This window comes from Medicago truncatula, chromosome 1, assembly GCF_003473485.1.
Source record: "Medicago truncatula cultivar Jemalong A17 chromosome 1, MtrunA17r5.0-ANR, whole genome shotgun sequence".
Taxonomy (NCBI): Eukaryota; Viridiplantae; Streptophyta; class Magnoliopsida; order Fabales; family Fabaceae; genus Medicago; species Medicago truncatula.
This window is the reverse complement of record NC_053042.1, coordinates 28,447,989-28,459,770: the sequence shown is the minus strand read 5'-3', so window position 1 is coordinate 28,459,770 and position 11,782 is coordinate 28,447,989. Positions and strand designations below refer to the sequence as shown.

At 30.3% G+C, this 11,782-nt stretch overlaps 1 protein-coding gene across 1 annotated transcript; it reads left to right on the top strand.

Annotated features, from left to right (window-relative positions):
• The first annotated feature begins 9,920 nt into the window (after positions 1–9,920).
• LOC25483671 (non-classical arabinogalactan protein 30) lies at positions 9,921–11,520 on the top strand. Its single transcript, XM_013612372.3, has 2 exons — positions 9,921–10,659; positions 11,228–11,520. Exons 1-2 carry the CDS (start codon positions 9,921–9,923, stop codon positions 11,518–11,520), a joined length of 1,032 nt encoding a protein of 343 aa, XP_013467826.1.
• Positions 11,521–11,782: the final 262 nt, after the last annotated feature.

The following is an 11,782-nucleotide window of genomic DNA, read 5'->3' as shown; positions in this document are numbered from 1 at the left end:
GCTATTTTGGAGAAATAATACATTGATGTTGATATTTTAAAAATAGACACGAGTTTTCCAAATTTTATCATATCAACTATCACATATCGTTGGAGAAAAATTTCTTCTGCATATATAAGCATATAAAATCTTCAACGAGTGCAATTCAAATATTTAACAATGTTTTAAATATAAAATAAGCTTATGAGAGCTGTGGAGTTTATTTCTCCTGACTTTATCTGTGAGACTGGGTTTTATTCTATTTTGTAGCATACGCCTCTGTTGTGTCGGATGATGACTGAACATGTCCATCTGTGCGTTATTTTTAAAGATTTTTCTTTTTGAATAATGTTAAAGTTCTTATGTTATCTTCTTTCGTGCTAAAATCCTATTATGATCAAATGATCTCTCGCTCTTTTGTCCTATTTGTGCAAGTTATTGGTATTTTGAAGATTCATGCAATGGTTGTTTTAGCCAAAAATTTATCGAAGGGGGAGATTGTTGGGTTTGTAGACATGCATTGGCTACATTTTGTTAAAACAATAGTTCTAGCAAGATGTCAGACAAGATGTCTTAACATTTTGGTACGACATCATAGCGTGCCTTGATTCCGCCTTCTTGGTTATTTATTTTAAGCGTGAAGATTTTCTAAATATTCTCTGAAGATTTTAGTCACGAAGAGTTGACCAAGAATCATGTTTTTAGAAGTAGAGAAAGACGGTTTATACTTAACTTAGTCCTTAAGAATGTTGTTGCAACGTTTAAGGAAACATCCGATTTGCTTCAGAATATCATGTGCTGAAATCTCGTGATTCAGCTGATGATTAGCCAAATTTGTGCATCAAGTTCATTTCACATCAGGTTATATAAAGAAAGACTCAAGACCTAATTGTTCACTGAAGCCTTCGTTCATAAAAGAGTCATTTAGGATTTTAGTATGTTCTTTGTTATTTGTGAGTCACTCTTGTATCATGTTGATGCATTGAACTTGACTTTGTATTTGAGTTGTAATTCTTAGAAATCACTCAAAGCTTGTAAGCACGAGTTGATTATTAGGATTAGAAGAGTGTCTCCATCTTGTTATCTATTAAAAGGACGATCATTGGATCTGTGATTAAGAGGAAGTGAGCGGAGGTTCTCATATCTATGATTAAGTGAGAAGCTGTAGACCGAGAATTTTTATGTATGCTTTGAATTGATACTACTTAGTGAATTTCCTTCCTGGTTTGGTAGCCCGCAGCCATAGATTAAGTTGCACCGAACTGGGTCAACAAACAACTTATGTTCTTTTATTTTCCTGTCCATATCTATTGTTAGATTAACTGTGTTATCACAACGTCTTGACATTATTCTTAACATCTCACTTGTCGAGACATCTTGTATAACATCTTTATTATGTGCCAAAATTTCAATTTCCTTATTGAAATGAACGACAACAGAAGTAAATGGTGTTTTTTTTTTCTTCCTATAATTGTCAGGCTATGAAAATCAACTGATTCGAAGAACTCTGAGAAACCATTAACTATCCATTTGATTTTAATGGATAACTATGTGAGTTTTTTAGATTTTATATTACGATACTATTAAGCCGTCATAATTTATAAAAGATTGGTATGTTGTATGAATATCTTTTAATGCAATGGTCGGAAGCAAACTTTTTAAGTTGAAAATAACTTGGATGCCCCACTTATTTACATATTTTAATATTGAAACTATGTGAAAAAAGGAAAACAATTTAGAGGATTGATCCAAAATCATCCATTTTCGATAGATAAGAAGAAGAAAAGTGATGACAGTTAAGATTTGTGAAGAAAGAGTAAAGAGAAATTGAATGCGTGGGTGTTGATATATTTTTTTATATATTTGTACTCATAATTTTTGAATAAACTCTTAAAAAAGTCATACTTTACCATTTTGTGTAGTAAAGTAATTGCAGACACATTCAACATATTTGTGGTCGATAAATCAGTTATATTTTTGGAAGTGGTTGAAAAATGAGTGTGTGTAATTATCAAGCTGCTCACCATAGAAAATATACATTACTAAAGAAAACATAGAAAATATACTTCAATGTTTAAATTACGTTAAAGGAACAAATTGAAATATAATTGTGTAATGATCATGCTGCTCAATATCACAAATAGTGGATAGGGAAAATGTTTTTTTTTTTTTTTTTTGAATCAAGTGAAAATGTTTTTAAAAGGAAATAATGTGTGAGACTGAGAAGGTGTGCTTATTCTCATATTAGAAAAGGGTCAAAATGTGTATCCCTTTGTTTGTTTCTATCGGTTAAAAGGTGAATGAGAAAAAAATTAATATATAACTGAAAAAATGGAATCAATATGTAAAGAAAAAAATGGGTCATAAGAGTCGGGGGACAAAATTGAAATGAGATGGAAAAAAAAGGACGAAATTGGGATGACATAGCAAAAAAGGGAGATTGGAATTGCATGACTATCTTTCCATTATAGATAATAGACAAGTTAAATCAAATCTTCAAAATTTGATATAAAATAGATTGCTTTTACTTATATAAGTTTAAAAAATACATTGTTTTTAACATAAAAAATTGCATTAATGTAGCTTATGAGTTTGAATTAGAAATATTAGTTCAAATAATAAAATATAAAATAATATTTGATATACGAAATAAAATCAATTACTCCCTCCAGTCCTTAATATATAAGAAGAAAAATAAAAAAACACAAAAACTAATACAATCATTAATTTTACCACTTTTTAAATAATTTTACAAATATATCCCTATAGAAAGTTGTGAACGATTAAATACATTCACTAATATTTTTTTGAACAAGCAAAAATGAGATATATTAACACGGACACCGTAATTGTTACCGCACAAGATGTGCCAAAACAATCACGGAAATGTCAAGGTCCAAACAAAATTACAATCAAATCAGTCAATACCCAGACATGAAAGCAGGCTCGACCACCAATTATGAGTACCAAAACTAAATACAGCATTACAAGCTTTTAACCACTACAAAGAAGTTGATTTCACTAATATTGAAAAGACAAACATTAAATGAAGGATATAAAAGTTTTTTTTTGTAATAACTACATCTTAAAACTTGTGACATTTTCTTATAAATAGGATCAAAAAAATTTTTGAAAATTTTCTTATAATAAGGACCGAAGGGAGTAGTTGTTATTTTCTTGAGAGAAAGGAACATAAGATGAGAGAGAAATAATTTTATCCAATTATGACAACAAAAATAAAAGTTAAAAAAATTTCTTAAAAAAAAGAGAAGTTAAAATTATTTATTGTTAATTTTTTATGAGAGAGGGATGCACTAGAACAAATTAGTAAGTGAAGAAATAGATGGAAACAAGAAAAAGATAATAAGGTTTGTAAAATAAAAGGTTCCTACGTCAACGTCAATTAATCATAATAGTTTGATCGATTAATTTTTTGAAGGAAGTTTGATCAATTAATGTATATCATTTTCTTGATAAAACTTTAATAAGGTTTGTATAATTTTTTGAAGGAAGTTTGATCAATTAATCATATAATTCGATTAATTAGTGAATAATTAAATAAGTTTTTTATTCTTATAAATATATCATTTTTTTTAATAAATTAAACGAATTATATTAAAGTAAAAAACTAACAGCCCCTCAAGTACAAGGCGTGCTAAAAGTATCTGTTAAAAGTTTATGTACAATACAGTCAGGCTACTAACAGTCAAAGAAACGAAAAACGAAATTACATCGCAGCTTGAAAACAACATAAAGGATTTTGCCTTCAAAAGAGATAGTCAAAGTTGAACGTAATGTAATTCGCTTCTAACCACCAATATGTTTGTTAGTTTAACCCTTTCAAGAAGTCCTCTGAGCTGATGAAAATGATTATTAAAAATTGGGTTAATAGACCTTTACCCCCTGTAAATTTTATTTTTTTGGATTCGGTCCTTGTAAATTTTTTTTGTTTTGGAAAAACCCCCTAGACCAGCTGACTGTGCATTTTTGCTGATGTGGCATGTTGCATCACCTTTTTCAGATGACGTGGCGCGCTGACTGTATAATTATTTTTATTTTTTATTTTTTTATAGGGTACACGTGGCATTTATGATTTTTTTTCAAATAAAAAATTCTTAAAAAATTTTAAAAAACGAAAAAATATTATAAAAAATAAAATAAATTCTGGAAAAATAAAAATATTAATAAAAATGATTAAAAAACGAAAATAATTATGGAAAAATAAATAAAATCTGGTAAAATTTAAAAATTCTAGTAAAATCTAGAAAATTTAATAAAAAAAATCTGAAAAAATAAAAAAAATTAATATATATCAAAATTTTCAAAAAAATTATTAAAAAAATCTGAATTAAATTAAAATTATAAAAAAATCGAAATTCTATAAAAAAAATTAATATATATCGAAATTCTATTCTTCATGATCTAATGTTATGTTTTTTTAATTATGAATATACTTTCCATCTTTCCAATATATCGAAATTTATTTTTATTTTTTTATAAAATAAAACTTCCTAATTTTGAAAAAAATATGATTTTTTTTTTATTTTTCCAGAATTTTTAAATTTTTCCACTATTGAAAATAATATGGAAATATGAATTGTTTGAAATATATTAATTTTTCCAGATTTTATTTTATTAAATTTTCAATATTTTTTTCATTTTACCAGATTTTTTAAATTATTCCAGAATTTGTTTTACTAAATTTTCTAGATTTTTTCATTATTTTTCATTTACCAGATTTTTATTAATTTTTCCATAATTATTTTGTTTTTTTTAATCATTTTTATTTTTCTAGAATTTATTTCATTTTTTTATAATATTTTTTCGTTTTTTTTTTTAAAAAAATCATTAATGTCACGTGTACCCCATAAAAAAATATATATAAAAAAATTATACAGTCATCGCGCCACGTCATCCAAAAAAGGTGACGCAGCATGCCACATCAGCAAAAATGCACAGTCAGCTGGTCTAGGGGGGTTTTTCAAAACAAAAAAATTTTACAAGGACTGGATCCAAAATTATTTTTTTTCAGGAGGCAAAACCAAAAGTGACCTATATTATAGGGGGTAAAAGCCTATTAACCCTTAAAAATTCTATTGTTACGGTTTTATCATATAACAAATAAGACCGAAATCCAAATAGTAATAGAGAAGGTTGTCCTTGAATATTTTGAGAACCCTGCAAGAGCACAAAACTAATTTCAATGAGTATATAAGTCGTCATGAAGAATTGTATCGATACCAAGCCAATGGGATATCATAAGGCACAAACGATCGTAGTGATCACACTTAAAAAAACAAATGGTCTCTATCCTCTACAGCCCCAAATGAAGCCGCACAAGATACCAGTGAAACATCAGAACATTTCTCTTTCGAAGATTATCCTTTGTAGCAAGTCTGTTCAGAAAGAGACGCCAGACAAAAATATTAACTTTTAACGGAACCACTTTATGACACAAAAATGATGAAATTCCTCAGTAACGTTATCGTCAATCGCTATTAAGTAAGAATACGCAGATTACACTATGTATTTGTTGGAAGGATGAAGTTTCCACACCCACCTATCAGCCGTGCCAACCTGCAAAACAACAACAGACAACCGTTCCACGCACTCCCCCACCAAAACCTCCCCCCACACAAATAACCTCCTCCTCCACTTCCACGCCTCACCACCAGTGGCGGAGCCCTTCATGGGCTGGGTGGCCCACCCCGAAAAATTAAAAAATCAACGATTATAAGTCTATTTTGCGAGATTTTATGCAATTTTGTGTCGGTTTTATGCTTTGGTTGATCCAAATTCCTGCAAAGTGGTGTAGTGGCCCACTCGAAAATTTAAATAATTCAATTATAGGTCTATTTTGTGAAATTTTATACAATTTTATGTCGGTTTTAGGTTTCGGTTGATCCAAATTCCCGCAAATTGGTGTAGTGGCACACCCGAAAAATTTAAATAATTCAATTATAGTTCTAATTAGCGAGACTTTAAACAATTTTTCAATAGTTAATTTTAGTGGCCCACCCTGACATTTTTTTCTGGCTCCGCCACTGCTCACCACCCACCTCCCCAATCTAAAGCAAACATCTCCAACACCGTAGCTAGTTTATTTTCCGATAACTCAAAAAGTCTTGCATAAGACATTGCTAACGGAATATCACCATTTAAACTTATTTTAAAATATTTTAGAGACAAAAAAATAGTACATATCACGGGTTAATACACTGCTTTTTTTTGTTTACATGTTAATACACTAGTTGTAGTTTTTTTTTTTGGTTACAACACTAGTTGTAGTTGTTACAACACAAGTCTTCAATTTCCGTTTGTAAAAATAAGTTTTCGATTTCCTTGTTAGGAATTTAAAATAAACAAATATTTTAAAGCTAAATACTTTCGGAAAGCAAACAAATCCTTACTAAACCTCTGTAATGTGCATAGCTAGTTATGCACTCGTCAAAAAGAAGAAACATTTTTTTTTAAGTAGAGTCACAACATGTTAATTAGGTTAGTTTAAGTAGTTTCATGAATGAAGATTTAAGTTCATTTCTTTCATGGGAAGAGAGAAATGAAAATAGAAGAAAAAGAATGAATATGAAAAAGGAATTTGAACATGAGAGAAACGATAAGGGAAAATATATGTAATGTGTTTTGACCATGAGAGTAAATGAAATATGCTGGATTGTCGGTAATTATATGAGTTTGTTGAAGGATTTGAGTTTTTGGGTAACTACATTACCAAAATTTAGACTTAATTATAAAAATATCACATCATTTTAAATGTATAATAAACATGTATTTTGTCAACTTAGCATAACACATTTTCAAATAATAAAGATTGAATAAAAAAAGAGCATGAAAGAGAATGAGATCCAAAAACTAAATTTCATTATAAGAAAAAAAACAAATGACATTCAAACATTAATAAAATTATTCTTTATATTGTTGGGACCACAGAGGATGTCTACACTAAGTTGAATCATCATATTAGGTTAAGAGCAATCACACAAGAGAGATCGACACTACATATTAACTTAAAATGTGTAATGGACATGTATTTTGTCAATTCAGCATAACAAATCTATAATTTTCTATTGTCAGATCCCACCAAAGATCAAAAGTTAAGTAATTTAAAATAATAGATGTTGAATAAAAAAATAGCATCAAAACGAATGACATCCAAAAACTAAAATTTAAAAAATAAATAAAAGATATTCAAAACTAACAAAACCACCCATCATAATGTTTAGACTTCCGGGGGAGTCTAAACTGGGTTGTATAATCACAGTAGGGTAAAATCAACCATAAAAGTGAGATTCACACCATATTTTTATTCAAAATCTAAAGGCATTAGGTATATGGGTCATTTCACTTATATTTTTCTCATCATCTACTTTTTTATCTAATGTGAAGCTTTAATTACATAAGAGACATTAATATCTCTCTCTGAAATGTGCGACGACTCTACATCTGTATGATGGTGACATGGTCATATAAGGTCAGATTGATGCATAACATGATAAAAAAAAAAGGCGGGTGCATTTTAAAAAGAAATTTTGACATGAAAGAAATGGTAAGGAAAAAAAATAAGGAGTGTGTATTTTAACCATGAGAGTATAGGAAATAAAATGAGTTACTGGTAATTTGTAGGTTTGTTGAAGAATTTGGAGATTTTGGGGTTTATTTACCAAAAAATTAGACTCAATTAAAAAATACACTTCATTTTCAAATTTCTACTAAGTATATATTTTGTCAACTCAACATAATACATCTTTTTTCCATTTCAGATTCCACCAAAGACAAAAGTCAAGGAATTTGAAATAATGAAAGTTGAACAAAAAAAAAAATGTAAGAGAGTGACATCCAACAACTAAAATTTATGATAAAGAAAAATTAAACAAATGACATCCAAAAGCTGACATAACACTTCATCCTAATTTTGGAACCTTCGAGGGATCATAGTCTAAGTTTGATCACCATATTAGACTAAGAAAAACCACACATGTATGACTGATATCAAATCTTTATCCTAAACCTTAAGGCATCAGATATATATGTCATCTCACTTATATGTTGTTTAAAGTTTACCATATATCTCATCCTAACATAGAACTTTGACTCACACTAGACACACACTAATATTTCTTAACCAAATGGGCAACTATTCGTGTTCGTAATCACGTGACATAGTAAAATAAGGTCAAGCGGAGGAACACCATGTTCCAGAAGGTTGGCTGGTGACTGTTTCATGAAGAGAGTTTTATATTCCTTTCTTTTACGTGAAGACAAAAAGGAAATCAGAAGGAAAAGTAACGGATTTGAAAAAGGAATTTGAACATGAGAGAAGATAGGGAAAAAATAATTATTGTGCGTTATGTTCATGAGAGTATAGAGAGTAGTGTGAGTTATCGGTGATTTTACGAGTTTGTTAAAGGAGTTTGAGATTTTTGGGTAATTATTTTACTAAAAAAATTGAGTCAATTAAGAAATGCCACATAATTTTAAATGTCTAATAAACATGTATTTTGTGAACTCAGCATAACACATCTGCAATTTTCCATTGCCACTTGTCGCCAAAGTCCAAAAGTTGATGAATTTAAATTAATAGAGGTTGAATGAAAAAAATTCAGATGAAAAACAATGACATTTAAAAACTAAATTTTAAGATAAAAAATGCAAACAAACGACATCAAAAATTTAAAAGACAATTTATTTGCGACTTTCGGGAGATTCTGCATCGAGTTTGATAATCACATTAAACAAAGAGAACAATACACGTGAGTTTAACAACACATCTTCACCCTAAACCTTATGAAATTAGGTATATGGATCATAACACTTATATGTTACTCAACATCTACTCTTACATCCAATGTGACTTTAACTCGCACTTGACACATTAACATTTCTCCCTCAAGTACGAGACTCTCTGCATATGAGATTTACCACCATAAACCAATTCTGCTTCTCCACAAAGTCGATCTAAGCTATGATACTATTGTTGGGCCTTACAAGGGAGCCAACACTGGCATGGATTGACCCATTGCACAGAGAACAACCAGACAAATGAAAATGATATCAAATCTTTAATTAATATTTTAAATATCACGAAATTCTAGCCCGTGCTTGGCACGGGTTTCCAAGCTAGTTTAAAATAAACAAATATTTTAAAGCTAAATACTTTCGGAAAGCAAACAAATCCTTACTAAACCTCTGTAATGTGCATAGCTAGTTATGCACTCGTCAAAAAGAAGAAACATTTTTTTTTTTGAAAGAAAAAAGAAGAAACATTTGATATGTAAGCCATTAATATAATGCAATATTAATCTGATTGCAAACTTTTTAATATCATAATTCAAGTGTCATAATCTTCAGAATTAATTGTATTTAATGGAGGCATCACATGGACAAAATAAAGACAGAGAAAGAAATAATTTTGAGAATTGCAAAGATGTCCTTCAGAATTTGCACCTTTATGAAACATGTCAATAAACAGAATACAATAATTATACTTTTTACAAAAAAGCATCGAATTTATTATATTTTTATAAAAAGGTATCGATTTTATTAGAGTGTAAATATATACCATACCATATGTATACGCTTCCTTTAAAAAATAAAAAACGTATACTCTCCCCGGTACTCAAAACTAGTTTACTACACTTCAGTATTCCCTTGAACCCTTCCCAAATTTCTCCTTATGTCTTGCACTAACAAGCATGAATAAAGAGAAACAAGTTATTTTTCCCCTTAAATTCAAATAAAGTTCAATGAATTTGGTCATTAACTAAAAAACATAATTAAAGAAACAATGTTTATCACACATAAAGAAAAACCACAATGATATTAGACATTAACTCCTATAAATAGATCAACTCTCACACTCTCTCAACACATCAACATCACTCATCTCCCTCTCTTTCAAGGTTACCTTCTCTTAACACAAAAAAATGGCGAAAACTCTCTTATTGTTTTTTCTCTTTCTCCAAATAACCTCTTTCATAGCATTTGCTGAAAAGCTAGAAACTCTTCATCACAAACCAGCAACTCCACATCATTCCCCAACTAAGTCACCTGTTCATAAACCATTAGCTAGCCCACCTCACCACAACCACTCACCATCCCATGCACCTTCTCATGTTCACACTCCTTTACATCCTCCTCACCCTGCTAAACCCCCGACCCATCACCACCACCAACATCAACATCACTCACCATCCCCTACGCCTTCCCATGTTCACCCTCCTTTACATCCTCGTCACCCAGCAAAACCCCCAACTCATCATCATCAACAACACTCTCCTGCTCATTCCCCTATTAAGTCTCCGGTTCACACTCCTTTACATCCTCCTCACCCTGCCAAACCTCCAACCCATCACCGCCACCAACATCACTCACCATCCCCTGCCCCTTCCCATGTTCACACTCCTTTACATCCTCGTCACCCTGCAAAACCCCCCACCCATTATCATCATCATTCTCCTGCCCATGCTCCTATTAAGCCTCCGGTTCACAAACCTTTACTTCCTCCTCATTCTGCAAAATCCCCAACCCACCACCATCCTCCGGCTCATGCTCCTACTCACACACATGTTTCGAGAAACTTGATAGCTGTTGAAGGAGTTGTTTATGTCAAATCATGCAACCATACTGGTGTTGACACCCTAAAGGGAGCTACACCACTTCCTGGTTTGTTTCTTAACTTTATATGTTGAAACTCCATTTTATTTTATTTGTCTCTTTATTTTAAAAAGTATTTTTAAATTTTTATTTTTGTTTTTCTAATATTTTTTGTCCCGTCAAGCATTGACTGCATTCTTGCATGAAGAATCAAAATATATAAGTAATATATTATGTATTTATTGTATTTTTTTTCACACCTTCTTTTGGCCTAACATTTTATGTACAATGCATATAGATATAAATTTATTATTACAATCATAAATTTAATATATCGTGTCTGTATATACATTATTTTTGTGTTTATTTTCACTGATATGACAAGGTTGTAGAAGAATACTTCTATAGTAATACCATTGATATGACAAGGTTGTAAAATAACTATTATACTCACACACAAACATAATAACACGTTATTAATTTTGCCTACAAAATGCACCTTATTTAATTATTTCAAAAACACATTTTATTTAATTATTTTATTTTCTACTTTTTTGTTTGTGTATGTCCAAATCGTTATGTATTGATTGATCAGAGTTATGACAATGACATTGTTATGTTGTTTTGAAAATTGAAGGTGCCATTGTTAAGCTCCAATGCAACAACACCAAATACAAGTTGGTCCTTAAAGCCAAGACGAATAAGAAAGGTTACTTTTATATTGGAGGTCCAAAGAACATTACAGGTTATTCAACTCGCCATTGCAACGTTGTTTTGGATAGTGCACCTAAAGTACTAAAACCTTCAAATCTTCATGGTGGTGTTATTGGGGCTCTTCTTAAGCTTGTAAAACGATCAATGTCTAAGGGTGTTTATGTAAAACTCTTCTCTGTTGGGCCGTTTGCTTTTGAGCCCAAATGTCATCATTAAGAAAAATAATAGTGATGTAAATTGAAGAATCTTTTAGGGTTTTAACTTTGTGTTCAAATATGGTGTTTGGATCTTGAATCATCAATAATAAAAAAATGGTTTATCACACTTGTTTACGCTAACCCCCCCCCCCCCTGTATATTTAAATCGATTTAAATTGCTGCATTTTAGAAGTAGAATTTATTTGTGTGAAATTACTAATGTATTTGGTTATGATAATACTAATTCATATAAATCAATCAAATTCAAATATGAAAACATA